At 65.3% G+C, this 13,254-nt stretch overlaps 6 protein-coding genes across 6 annotated transcripts; all 6 read left to right on the forward strand.

Annotated features, from left to right (window-relative positions):
- Positions 1–292: 292 nt before the first annotated feature.
- Positions 293–990, forward strand: AMSG_01047 (uncharacterized protein; the record flags this gene model as incomplete). The annotated part of the gene is made up of 1 exon (XM_013906768.1): positions 293–990. The coding sequence occupies one exon, from the start codon at positions 293–295 to the stop codon at positions 875–877; it is 585 nt and encodes a 194-aa protein (XP_013762222.1). The 3' UTR covers positions 878–990.
- A 98-nt stretch (positions 991–1,088) lies between these two features.
- Positions 1,089–2,115, forward strand: AMSG_01048 (uncharacterized protein; the record flags this gene model as incomplete). Its single annotated transcript, XM_013906769.1, has 2 exons — positions 1,089–2,042; positions 2,068–2,115. 2 exons carry the CDS (start codon positions 1,089–1,091, stop codon positions 2,113–2,115), a joined length of 1,002 nt encoding a protein of 333 aa, XP_013762223.1.
- A 166-nt stretch (positions 2,116–2,281) lies between these two features.
- AMSG_01049 (uncharacterized protein) lies at positions 2,282–3,231 on the forward strand. Its single transcript, XM_013906770.1, has 2 exons — positions 2,282–2,563; positions 2,638–3,231. Exons 1-2 carry the CDS (start codon positions 2,559–2,561, stop codon positions 3,095–3,097), a joined length of 465 nt encoding a protein of 154 aa, XP_013762224.1. The 5' UTR covers positions 2,282–2,558; the 3' UTR covers positions 3,098–3,231.
- A 286-nt stretch (positions 3,232–3,517) lies between these two features.
- On the forward strand, positions 3,518–5,515 carry AMSG_01050 (trehalase; the record flags this gene model as incomplete). Its single annotated transcript, XM_013906771.1, has 1 exon — positions 3,518–5,515. One exon carries the CDS (start codon positions 3,518–3,520, stop codon positions 5,513–5,515), a length of 1,998 nt encoding a protein of 665 aa, XP_013762225.1.
- Positions 5,516–5,580: 65 nt separating this feature from the next.
- AMSG_11634 (uncharacterized protein) lies at positions 5,581–6,099 on the forward strand (the record flags this gene model as incomplete). Its single annotated transcript, XM_013906876.1, has 1 exon — positions 5,581–6,099. One exon carries the CDS (start codon positions 5,581–5,583, stop codon positions 6,097–6,099), a length of 519 nt encoding a protein of 172 aa, XP_013762330.1.
- A 5,745-nt stretch (positions 6,100–11,844) lies between these two features.
- On the forward strand, positions 11,845–13,169 carry AMSG_01052 (ubiquinol-cytochrome c reductase iron-sulfur subunit; the record flags this gene model as incomplete). The annotated part of the gene is made up of 2 exons (XM_013906772.1): positions 11,845–12,023; positions 12,565–13,169. Exons 1-2 carry the CDS (start codon positions 11,852–11,854, stop codon positions 13,167–13,169), a joined length of 777 nt encoding a protein of 258 aa, XP_013762226.1. The 5' UTR covers positions 11,845–11,851.
- Between the last annotated feature and the right edge of the window lie 85 nt (positions 13,170–13,254).

A 13,254-nucleotide genomic window follows, 5' to 3' on the forward strand; every position in this document is an offset into this window, starting at 1 on the left:
GCCACATCATCAACGTATGTCTCTGCGTCCCCCCGCTTGATCAACGGCATGATACAAGTGCACACAGGCAAAGGCAAAGGTCAAAGAAGATGTAAGCTCCGAGCGTCTGTGTGTGGGGCGAGGATGCGACTTGTATCGGGCTGTCATCATCATCGAGCATCAGCAGCATTGGTGTCGCATGGACGGCCGGCCTGGCCTGGGCTTGGGCCACCAGCCGCCTGCCTACGGCTACCTAACTGCCCACGGCTTCATTTAGTTTACCTTGTATTAGCTCGCGACGTGAATACGGTGGATGGCTAGAGCTGGCGACGACGGCGTGGCTGGCGACGGGGCGGGCGGCGTGGCTGGCGACGGGGCGGGCGGCGTGACGGGAGGGAGGGCCGAGCTACCGCCGCTGGTGCCGCTGGCCGAGTATCGGGCGGCGCAAAAGGAAGTGGTGGCAGGCAAGGGTGGATGCTCGGGCTACGTGATTGGCGTGTGCGTGATGCTGGTGCTGGTTCTCGGCGTGGCTGCGCTCAAGGATCAGACATTGTCGTTCTCCTACGCAGACGAGATCGTGGCGTCGTCGTACGCCACTCTTGGCCTCTCGTCCGATGCCGACATGGCTGCCGTCCGCAAGGCCTACCGCAAGCTGGCACGTATATACCACCCGGATACCACGTCGCTTGAAGACAAGGATGCAGCCCATCGCCGGTTTGTGGAGATCGCGCGCGCGTACAAGAACATCAAGTCGCTGGCTCAGGACGGCCGCGCCACTGTCGAGGACGTGCAGTATGACTCGGATCGCATGGCCCATCCAGTGACTCCGCCGCCTCCGCCGCGATCGCGCCCGCGTCCTCGCACACGACGGGCACGCGCCTCGCGGCCACGGCGCTGATCTGCACGGCATACCCGCGTCGAGCGCGACATCGTCCGCCGACGCGCTTGATACTGCAAGCGCTGATGCTGCAGCACGCATGGCCTTTGCTAGCCAATACACACCATCTTGCCACACGTGCATCCAGACAAGCCGCCCATCTCTTGATGTGCCACGATGTACAGCTTTCCGGGACTAAAGCCGCCCACCGCTACACTCGACTCATCCGGCGATGGGCATCTCCGGCTTGTTGCCGGCGCTCCATGGGGCGACTACTGCAATCCACGTCTCTGAGCTTACTGGGAGCGTTGTTGGAGTCGATGGAGCAAGTTGGCTCTTCCGCGGCGGCTACATCTGCGCACACGAGCTCTGCACAGGCAGGCCGACCCGGCGGTTTGCCGACTACGTCCTCGACGCAGCGCAGACACTGGTGGATGCAGGACTCACACCTGTGGTTGTCTTTGACGGCGCTGTGGTTCCGGTCAAGGCCGAGCTCGAGGCCGTGCGGTGCGCATCGAGGGCGAGCCAGGTTGCCGAAGGCCTCGCCCAACTGGCTGGAGGCAACAAGTGTGGCTACCGCAAGCTCATGGCCGGCTTCCCAGTCTCATGCGAGATGGCGGCGGCGGCAAAGCAGGTGCTGGATGCAGCTGGTATCGCCTGCATGTTTGCACCGTACGAGGCCGATGCCCAGCTCGCTGCCCTCTTCCACGCCGGTGTCATCTCGGCTGTCGTCACCGACGACTCGGACATGCTCGCCTACGGCGTCGATCGCGTACTGGTCAAGTTCAACAAGGACTCTGGCCGTGCGCACATGATCCGGCTGGCCCATCTCGCTCGCTCGACCAGCCTCGATTTGGTCGGCTTTGATGGTGACATGTTCTTGCACATGTGCATCCTCGCCGGCTGCGACTACGGGCCCTCGCTCCGTGGCACAGGTCTCAAGCGCGCACATGCTCTTGTCAAGCACGCGCCGACGCTTGCTACGCTGTTGAACGTTCTCGCGGCGACTGACACCGTACCACGCTCCTACCTCACGGCCTTTCTTGCTGCCCGGCTCACCTTTCGCCATCAGACCGTGTTTGATCCCGCAAGCCACGAGGCGAGGCCGCTCTTCCCGCTCGATTTGGCGTCCATCCCTCCACTGCCACACGACGCCCCGCCGCTGCCAGCCGATCTGCATGCGGCCGTCCTCGGCCCGCTCCATCCACCAGCTCTCGCCCGCGCCATCGCCGCCGGGCACCTGCATCCAGCCACGTTGAGGCCGCTCGTCCCTCTCTCGTTTCCCAACGACAGCGATGGCGACGAGGGCAATGCGATCGCTAGCAAAGCTGCTTCCTCCTCGTCTTTGTGTAAGTCTCATCGCAAGCGCAAGCATGGATCGTTGACGCCGCCGCTGCGCCTCTCACTCGGCTCGTACTCGGACTCGCCTTCGCCGGAAGCCCGGGCTCCCTCCTCGCCTCGTCCTCGTCCTCGGACACCTCCTCGTTCTCGCTTCCATCTGTCCTACAACCATTATCTGCGCCATCGTCGCCCTCAACCCGTGCATCCGTGCCAGAGCCATACCTTCCACCAGCCAAGAAGCATCGTTCCTTGGCGACCGCCGCCGCGCCGCGCGTCGAGTAGGACACCCGCGCACCGCGCACCCTCAACGCTCACAGCGCACCGCGCACTGGCGCCACCACTTCTCTCCCATCCCACCAACATGGCGTACGTGGCCACGCTCATCTTCTCCTCTCCTCTCATTACTCACCTTTCTGTACTCACCTTTCCCCCTCCCACAGTGACCCTGTGGTCCACCTGGGCATGGAGCGCGAGCCGGAGCGGGCGGCTAAGCTCGCCCGATTCATGGCTCAGGCGGCGGCAGCGGCCGAGGCATCCGAGGCGGCGCAGGCAGCAGAAGCAGCACAGACAGCAAATGCGACCGATACAGCAGGTGGAAATGGCACAGGCGCAAGCGGTGGAGATGAGGGCTCCGGCAGTGCTGGCGCCGGTGCGATTGCCGGTGATGGCGATGAGACGGCAAGGCTCGTGGCCATCGGCGAGCAAGATGATATCTACGCCGAAGTTGGCGACGAGTACGAGGTCACGGCCACCGATCACATCAACGCCAAGCTCCTCTCCTCCTTCAAGTCATTCCTCGAGACCGGGAACCAGCCGGCGGCCATGACTGTTGCCTGCGAGAAGGGCAAGGACGAGGGCTCTGCCGACGACTCGTGGGACGACGATGATGACGACTTTTGATCGGTCCCTCCCTCCTTCTCTTCCTCCCCCTTTATCTCAAGCTGTCGGGCGAGAGAGTTGGTAGTCGATCCCAGCCCGCCAAACACATCTCACCACATCGTTGCCGCTAGCGATGGCATGACGCAACCAAGCCGATTCCTGTAGCGTTGCCACAACCCGAGTGCCTACATCCACACATACTGATAGTCCCCCAAACATCGAGCAGCAGGCAATGCGACGACGCAAGTCACGCCAAACTCCCTCTGGTCACGCGCAGGCACACAGGGAGACAAGCCCTCAGCCTTTGCCATCTATCCACACCACTCTCCCGTCACCATGACAGAACTTCACCAGGTCCTGACGCTCGTGCTTGTCTTTGCCTTCATCTTCTCACCCTCCACGGTGGCGGGGGGTAGTCCGTGCGGGCTGCCGGCCTCGCGCATGGCGTGCTTTGCCGACACGCCGCCGTGCGACTCGGCGCTCTTCTGCTCCGGCCCGCTGCTCCATGCCTTCCAGCTCTCGGGACTGTTCAACGATTCGAAGACTTTTGTAGATGCGCCGCTGCTGCCTGGAGTCACGCCCGCGGACGTGCTGGGGGTGTTCGACGCACTGAGCCCAAGTCAGAAGGCCAACGCATCCGTACTCCATGCTATCTACCTCGCCCACTATGACGAGCCTGGGTCGGACCTCGAGGCCTGGCTCCCACCTGACTGGCAGCCGCACCCGCCGCTGGTTGCCGCAGTCGCTGCCCGCTCGCCAAGCTACGGCGCATGGGCGGCTGATCTCAACGCGCTTTGGCACACTCTCGGCCGCAAGGTTGTCGCCGATGTCGAGGACCGGCCCGACGCCCACTCGCTGCTCTACGTCCCCAACGGGTTTGTTGTGCCTGGCGGCCGCTTCCGCGAGTGGTACAACTGGGACACGTTCTGGATCCTCCGCGGCCTGCTCGAGTGCGGCCTGACCAAGACGGTGGCGGGCATGCTCGAGAACTTTGGCACCATGGTTGAGACCTTTGGCTTTGTGCCCAACGGCGGGCGACGCTACTACATCGATCGCTCCCAGCCGCCGCTCTTTGCGCTCATGGTTGCCGAGTACTACGATGCCACCCACGACTTGGGCCTTGTCTCGACGCTCTTCCCGCTCATCGCGAAAGAGTACGGCTGGTGGATGACGGAGCGGGTCGTAACCACGTCGTCAGGCGAGATGCTCAACATCTACCGGCCCAAAGTCGGCATGCCGCGCCCCGAGGGCTATGTCGAGGACCTCCAGCATGCCCAGGGTATGGGCCCTGTCGACGCTGCGTGCCTCTACGCGCAGATTGCCGCTGGTGCGGAGACTGGATGGGACTTTTCCACCCGTTGGTTCGCCACGGGCTCGGACATCTCGTCGATCTGCGTCTCGTCGCTCGCGCCTGTTGATCTCAACGCGTTCCTTTTCCAGACCGAGACTACCCTGGCGAGGCTCGCTACTGTGCTCGGCCGGTCGTCGGACGCGGCCAAGTACGCGGCCGCAGCCAATCGCCGTGCGCAGGCCTTTGATGCATTTTTCTGGAACGAGGCTGCTGGCCAGTACGTTGACTATAATGTCTCGGCCGCAAGCCAGGTGCAACCGCCACACTCGGACTTTTACGTAGCGTCGATGATCCCAATTTGGGCAGGTCTTGCTTCCGGCAACGCGAGCCGAAGCGCGCAGATCCGCGACGCGCTGCAGGGACTCGGCGTCCTCGACTTTGCCGCCGGCATCCCTACGTCGCTGGCCACCTCAGGCCAGCAGTGGGACATGCCTAACGCATGGGCGCCGATGCAGTTCTTCTCGATCTATGCCCTCGAGGCACTTGGCGAGGCGAGCCTCGCCACCCAGCTCGCCAAAACTTGGCTCGCCTCCAACTATGCGGCGTACAACTCGACCGGCCTGATGTGGGAAAAGTACAACGTGCTCAAGTTTGGCAAGCCCGGCGGAGGAGGCGAGTACACCGTGGCCACCGGCTTTGGGTGGACCAACGGTGTGCCGCCACACTCGGACTTTTACGTAGCGTCGATGATCCCAATTTGGGCAGGTCTTGCTTCCGGCAACGCGAGCCGAAGCGCGCAGATCCGCGACGCGCTGCAGGGACTCGGCGTCCTCGACTTTGCCGCCGGCATCCCTACGTCGCTGGCCACCTCGGGCCAGCAGTGGGACATGCCTAACGCATGGGCGCCGATGCAGTTCTTCTCGATCTATGCCCTCGAGGCACTTGGCGAGGCGAGCCTCGCCACCCAGCTCGCCAAAACTTGGCTCGCCTCCAACTATGCGGCGTACAACTCGACCGGCCTGATGTGGGAAAAGTACAACGTGCTCAAGTTTGGCAAGCCCGGCGGAGGAGGCGAGTACACCGTGGCCACCGGCTTTGGGTGGACCAACGGTGTGGCGCTCGCGCTTCTCCGTGACTACTTTACGTAGCCGCCCAGCGATACCAGTCCCACGTCACCGCACGTTGCGCTACATCAGCGTTTGTTCACAAGATAATGCAGCAAGCCTTGCCACCCGACCCAGTCTCGCCGGCGGGGCTGTCGCCGGCGTCATCAACTGCCGCATCGGCCGCGCCGGCGGGCACCAGCACCGACGCATCATCGCCATGGTCGCCGCTGGCAGACTCGAGACTCTCCAGCAGAGTGAGGATGTGGAGCGAGACCGAGTTGGCCCCGTATAGAAGCTCGCGCCAGGCGCCAGTTGCCTCGCGCTCGCCGCCTGATGTCAGCCGCGCGAGGCGATCAGCCAAGTCTGCTGCGCTCGTCACCACCTTGGACGCCAGCGGCTGGATCCGAGCTGCGAGCGCCTCACCCGAATCACCCGAGTCGGAGATGCGACGGGCGGTCGCGGTGGCGATCGACTTGAGCACATCGGCTGCCGACACGAGGCCCTGGCACGCCTCGCGAGTCGGAGCGAGCTCGATCCGCGCCTCAGCCGCCAGGTCCGCCTGCTTGACAAGGACCTCGAGGAGCTCGGCGAGGTCGTCCTCAATCTTCGCCAGCCGCCGCGAGTAAACTGCAGGATCACCGGCGTCCCGCGCCCGAGAGCGCTTGATGAGGAACTCAGCAAGGGCGTGCAGGTCGTCAAACCGGTTGCCGCCGCGGACCGAGCCGGATCGGCCGCCACCGGGCCCCTCGTAGAAGAGGTCGGTGACGGCACCGACGACGCGGCGGACTTGCTCGGCAAGCACCGCGGCGTCCGACGCGTGGGTGTCAAGCGCGTCGTCGGTGGCGCCGATGCGGTTGAGTGAGACGGTGAACCGTGCCGCGGCGTGCTCGATGTCCTCGATGCTACGCAGCAGACTGGCGGTCTCGGCGTCACTCACCTCGTCGCCTTCATCGTCAATGCCAGCACGCTCGCGGACCAACCCGCGCAGGACGTCGAGCATTTCCGGCAGCTGGAACTTGAGCCGCTCGGCGTTGACCGACTGGGCGTCTTCGACCGTCGCCGCCGACGCAATGGCCTTGAGCGAGGCGACAACTTCGAGGAGTGCCGAAACCGCCGATGACGAGAGCCCCGTCTCGGCCAGCGATCGCTCGTACTGGAGGAGAGCAACCGCAGCCTGGAACAGGTCCGAGTACGCTGGGCCGACAATAGGCGAGTTGCAAAACGCGTCTGGCCCGAGGTCGGCCGCAGACGGGCCGGCGTTCAGCCGGCTCGAGAACGTACGGCCCAGGTTGACGGCTGGGCCGGGCGCGGGCGGAAGCGGCTCGACTCCGCCATCACTGGCGCCTTCGCAGCTCCGTGCTGAGCTTGCCGGCGACTCGTTGGGCGGCGAGTCGAGGAGCGTTGCCAGGTCGCGGGCGCACTGGGCGGTGTCGAGGAGAGCCAGCGAGAGCTCGGTAGTGCGCCGAGCGTGGGTGCCCTGAATCGACGCGTCAGTCGCAGCCGCCTCGAGCGTCTGCAGCGACTCTTCGTACTTGGCGAGGCCATCGGTGAGAACGTCCGAAGCTGACGAGAGCAGCGTCGAGGCCTTGGCAACCGAGCCAGCCACCGGGACCGCACACATGCGCGAGAGGAGGCGCGAGTACTTGGCGGTCATGCCTTGCAGCGCCTGCGCCACCGAAGAGAGATTGGTGGCAACTGCAGACGGGTCGTTCGCGGTCGCAGACGCGTTGCGCGCAGCCTTGGCCACATGGTGCAGCGTGACGCAGAGCTTGTGCGACCAGGTCTTGGACTTGGGCCCGCCGCCGCGGGCCGAGTCGAGCCTGTTGATCTCTTTGGCCATCGACGCCAGCCTCGCGCCCGCATCGCCGAGTTCAGTGTACGCCTCCAGAAAGTGGTCTTGTGACGGCCCCGAGGCCCGCGACACCTCGAGCGTCACTGTCGTCAGCGAGCCGAGCAGTGCCGCGAGCGCACTGGCGAGCGCAACAACCGCCGACCCATGATCGCGCTGGCGATCCGCGTTCTGCGGGGCGCGGACAAAGGCCTGGCCCGACGACGTCATGGCCACGGTCGCCTGCCGCAACTGCCGCGCCTCGGAGCCGAGGTTCGATGTCGATGCCGACGAGAACGAGCCCAGCGCGCCGAGTGTCGACTCGACCGTCGCCTGCACGCCCTCCAGCTCGGTTACGAGCGCCGCCGATGCGGCAGGTACCTGTACGTAATTGCCATTGGTGTTGGCGAGCATTTGCAAGGCGTTGCGCACCTTGACCAGAAACGCGCGATATCCGGTCGTGACCGGGGTGACAAGCTCGGAGCTCGGCGGCTCTTCGATGTCCGGGTCGATCGCCTGGGTCTCCGAGTCGACGCGCTTAACGCACTCGTCGACCGCGGATATGGCGCTCGCCAATGAGGTTGTGTATGCGGTGACAAGCGGCTCAGAGAGCCGCAGCGCGCTTGCCAGCTTGCAGTCGGCCTGAAAGGCCTCCAGCGTGGCGACAGTGATGGCCTCGCCGAAAGCGGCGACAAAGGCGTCGATGGTGGCAATGTGGGCAACCGGGTTCGCTGCTCCAGCCATCTCACGAGCGCTACCCGACTCATCGGCGCCTGCACCGTCACCCTCATCCGGTGACACATACCGCGGCCCACCTTCGATGCCTGGCTCGCCCGAAGTGGTCGAGTCGAGCCGAACGCTGACATCGTCCATATAGCTGGCGGTCGCAGCGCGGAGCGCCAAGTGCAGCCGCTCAAGGTTTGGCTGCGACGCCGGCTCGGCGAGGCCTTGCGAGACCACAAAGGTGAGAAAGGCCGCGAGAGTGAGCGCGGCATTGCCGACGTCGGCTGCGGCGGATCCAAACTGGCTGCCCAAGACCCCGTGAGTGTTGGTCAGCTGAGCAAACGCCCGCTGCGCTGGCTCGAGAATGACAGCCAGCTGCGAGCAAAGCGATTGCTGGGCCGAGAACGAGCCGGCCGAGCGTAGGAGCTCAAGCGTGGCGTTGCACGACTCGGCAAGGCCGGTGAACGAGTTGTACGCCATGTTGTGGGCGCTCGGCACTGGAGCGGCACCGGAGCCAGTCTCGGGCGAGAGCGCCGAGGCCTCGGCCGATGCCGCAAACGAGCCGAGGTAAATGTACGGCACGGTGACAGGCGCGTCGTACGCAGCCTGCGGGTCGGTCACCGGATGAGCCTTGAACGAAGTCACGCCGTCGTCACTCGGGGCGAGCAAGAGCTGACAGGCAGCGTTGGCGGTGGCGGCAGTGATGGCAAAGGCCACCGAGACTGCCTTGTCGAACGGAGCTGGATCCTCCGAGTACAGCGCGGCGTAGTGCTCGAAAACAAGAGCCGCGGCCGAGGCGAGGGCGGCTGCGTGGGCGTCGGTGTTCGAGCTCTCGACGGCGGTGACGGTGTGGAGGTGGAGCGCAGCGAGGCGGAGCTCCTCCAGGGCGCCGAGAAGGTGCTCCATCAGCAGGCGCAGGCGCGGCACAGCCGGCAGCTCGCCGTCTTTGAGTTCTTTCCACAGAGCGTGGACGGTCCGCGAAATGTGCTTAAACGCCTTGGAGAGCTTGTCCATGTCACGTGGGCTGAGCATGGGATGGGCCGGACCGCTTGCAGCCTCCTTGACCAGTTTGTATCGTGCGGCGAGAAACCGTGCGAGCTGTTCGATCGAGTGGATGACCTGCTTGTGAAGCTCGGCCGCGGCCGAGACTGGAAGGCGCGGACCGATGCCGGTGGCGCTGCCGGTGGCAATGAGCCCCATTGGGCTCGTTGCCGAGACCGAGGCGCCATGCGGCGCAGTGACCGGGAGCGCGGTGGCGGCGGTGGCGGTGCGCGAGGCGGCGCGCGAGGCGGCAATGGTCTGCACATGTATAACAAGGTCGCGCCCGGGACCCAGCAGCCCGTTGAGTGCCGAGCAGAGCTGGACGCCGTACTTGACAACGCGTCCAGTCACCGTCGCGTTGCCGAGCGACGACTCGCCGACGTCGCGGACGGGCTCGAGAGCACGGGCAAGCTTGTGGCCGGCAACGTCGACGGCCGAGGCGTAGGTGAGCAACGCGTCGGCCGACGGCTCGTCAAAGACCCGCAGCTGGTCAGCAAGCGACGCGAGGTCGCTCTGCAGCATCTCGATGCTGGCGAGAAAAGCCGGCAGCGCGTCGGCGAGTGAGTCCGGGACGCCGCCCGAGACTGCCAGTGTCTTGACGCCACGGGCTGCCTTCTTGATTGCGCTCGAGAGCTCGAGCCGCATCTTGCCGGCGCTGCCCTTGGCTTGCGACTCTTTGAGCGCCTTGTACTCGGCAATCATCGACTTGGTGACGCCGACAATGGCCTCAAAGACCTCGTTGTACGAGCCGGCCTTGACTGGCTCGAGGCGTGGGTGCGGACCTGACGCCGCAGGCTCCAGAGCTGCGGCGGTGAGAGGCTTGGGCGCCACCTCCTTGGCCTTGGGTGGGTGCAAAGGAGTGCTTGACGGCTGGCTTCCACCGACATCAATGTGAATGTCGCCCATGTCGAGCGGGCGCGAATCGGAACCAGGGCGAGCGCCAGCGGCCGACGCTGGGCGGGTGCTTGCCGACGATTCGTCGACGTCGTCGATGTCCGAGTCGGACGCGTTCCCTCCGCCCGAGGTGTTGGACAGGTGCGCCACGCTGTCTGGCCAGGCGACTTTGATGTCGTTGGCGCCGTCAAGGATGGCAGGCGTCAGCTTCCACGCCGCTTGCGAGAACGGAACAACTGCGTTGGCCCACGGCGAGTGCTGTGGCGGGAACGAGAGGGCGGTGAGGCCGGGGGCGTTGGCGAGGTCGGCCTCGATGGCGAGAACAGCGACCTGGGCAATGACAGCATCGAGGGCGCGGGCAAAGGCGCGAGCGGCAGACGAGGCGGTCGAGGTGGTGCTCGGGGTCGAGAACAGCGTCGCCTCCTTGAGGACGGCAACGTGGTTCGGCAGCTCGCGGGCGAGGCCGACCACCTCTGGGCCGGCCGGATGCGAGACGCCAGCCCGCTCGACGACATGAACGGCGGCGAGAGCGAGGGCATCGACGGCTTCGGTGAGCCCGGTCAGCGCGTTCTGAGCGTGGCTGACCACTGTAGCCTTCTCAGACTTGGTGGTCACGACAGCGTGGACGGCAAGTGCGTCGACAAAGGCTCGGGTCCAGCCAGCAACGGCCGCGACAGAACGCTGGGCGTTGGCTGAAGCCTCACGGGCAGCATCGCGGATAGGGCGACCCGAGTCATCGTAGCCGACCCACTCGCCGAGAAGAGAGGCCGAGAAGAGCGCCGCGCCGGCGCAGTGCTGGAGGGCGCGGACAGCCTTGGCAGTCTGCGAGCCCAGTGGCGCGAGCTCCTCGGGCGTGGCAGCAGCTGCAAGGGTGCCAGCAGCTGCAGCTGCGAGGTTTCGGAGCGCAGAAAGCAGGGCGTCGACCGAGTCCGCGCCAGTGAGCGCGTGCTTGGCGAGACGAAGCGCCCAGTGGAGGCGCTCGCGCCAGGGCGAGACAACGGCTGGCAGATCCAGCAAGTCGGCCGCAGCGTCGTAGTACGTGTGCACGCCCTGGAGAATGTCCGAGTCCATGGGGGGTTGCCAGCCGTCAAGACGGGCAAGCGCAGCCGCTGCCGCTGCAAGATGGTAGGCCGGGACCGCGACGGCGGCCGGCGGGTCGAGCCCCGCAGCCACCTGCGCCGAGAGAACACAGGCGGCGGCCCAGTGGAGCGAGGTCTGCGGCGAGTATGGCGGGCCCGAGGCCGCAAGAAGCTTGGTAGCCACAGCTTCAGGCTCCCACCATGGAGCTGCAGAGCCATTCTTCCAACCCGACACGGTGTGAAGCTCCGACTTGGAGGCGGCCGACGCCAGCGGCGCCGTTGCATGGGCCGGCAGCGGCGGTGGCGGCACGAAAGATGCCGCCTCCAGGGCCTCTGCGGAGAAGAACTGAGCAGGCAGCATGCGCTTGGATCTTACAAACTAGTTGTAGTCTCTGTGCAAGGCAGGGGGAGGAAGAAGGTCACGCGAGCGGTGGTGCCAGACGTCTCCAAGTGCGGAGCCGGGGAGGGCGCCGGCAGCACAGCTGATCGTGATCGGTTGGCGACTGCGGTGGCTTTGGCGGTTTGGGGGGGCGGGGAGGGGGGAATTTGCCCGCAGTTGCTGTGATGATGTTGATGACGGATTATGGGGAGAGAACGGGAGCCGTGGTGGTGGGGAAGGGGGAGGGGATGCGGTTGTTGAACCGTTGTTGTGAGGGCAGAAGGGTCTCGATCGTCGTGGGGGAGGAGGCGGGGGGGGGGGGGGGGGGTGGGGGGGTTGCGACGGGGCTGACGCTATGATTGATGAATGCAACAATTGAATGGCGGCCGGTATCGTCGTCAGAGACGGGCGAATCTCTCTCTCGCTCGGCACTCATGCTGCGACTGCTTGTTCCCAGCGCGCTCAAGTCTGCGCGGGTGGTTGTGCCCAAGGCGGCGCCTGCCCTGCTCATGGGCACGCCTGCTTCTTCCTCGTCCAACGACGAGTCCAACGCCAAGTCTGCTGCTGCTGCTCCGGCCCTGCGTGCCGCTGCGCCGGCCCTTGACGGTACGCCCTACACCACCGAGCGCTCGGCTGCTGACGCGCTGGCCCTCCCGCCCGCCCGCTGGCCAGTTCCGCGGCGGCGGCAGGAGCTACCGCAGCGTCGAGCGCCTGCTACCATGCACCACACATGCCATGACTTCCTCCACACTCTACACACTCCACTCTGCTATCCCTGGGCCGTCCTCGCGCCCCCATGCGCTCCTTATGCTTCGCCCCGACAAGCTTCGGCCGGCAAAAAATTGGATGCGCGACGAGGCGGCGCTGCCGCTCAGCGGTGGCGTCCCGCATAACGGCGGACATGGGCTTTGGGTGTGAGATATGGAGGGGGAAATATCGTGTGGAGGCAAGTTGCTCGGCAACAAATGCAAGCGGGAGGAAGGGGGCAAGTGGTGGGCGTGACATGGATGGGTACTCACCGAGTATATGTGGAACAACACGCTGTGGACCGACTGGCGCGGTGGTTGGCGATGACTCGCGGATACTGACGACGACGATATGATGGGGGGGGGGCATGGATTGGCTCGTGGACGTTGCGGGAGAATAGCGTTCTCGTCGCCGTCGGCTCTGGTCCGGCACGCGTCGGGCATGCCGACTACGGGCCCGGACTTTGGAAAGTACAAGGCCAAGGGCGAGACGCCGGAGTCGTCGCGCGCCTACGCGTACATGATGGTGGGCGCGACCGGGTTTGTGGCTGCGACGATGGCCAAGACTATGGTTGTGGACTTTGTTTCGACGATGTCTGCGTCTGCGGATGTTCTGGCGCTGTCGTCGGTCGAGGTTGACGTCGCGTCGATCCCCGAGGGCAAGTCTGTCGTCGTCAAGTGGCGCGGCAAGCCGGTGTTCATCAAGCACCGGACCAAGGCTGACATTGACCGCGAGGGTGCGCTCGACACGTCGACGCTCCGCGACCCGGAAACCGATGCCATCCGCCACGCCCCGGGCCGCCCCGAGTGGCTCGTCCTCCTTGCCATCTGCACCCATCTCGGCTGCGTGCCCATCGCCGGCCAGGGCGACTACAACGGCTACTTCTGCCCTTGCCACGGCTCGCACTACGACGGCTCCGGTCGCATCCGCAAGGGCCCGGCTCCGCGCAACCTCGAGATCCCCGAGTACACCTTTGTCTCGGACTCGGTGGTCAAGATCGGATAATCGGTCGAGGCGCTCTTCAACAATGAACACCAGCTCCCTCTCCTTCCAAACTGGCGCTCGCCGCATTCAGCCAGGCTCGTGCTGC

Source organism: Thecamonas trahens (assembly GCF_000142905.1).
Source record: "Thecamonas trahens ATCC 50062 unplaced genomic scaffold supercont1.4, whole genome shotgun sequence".
NCBI lineage: Eukaryota > Apusomonadida > Apusomonadidae > Thecamonas > Thecamonas trahens.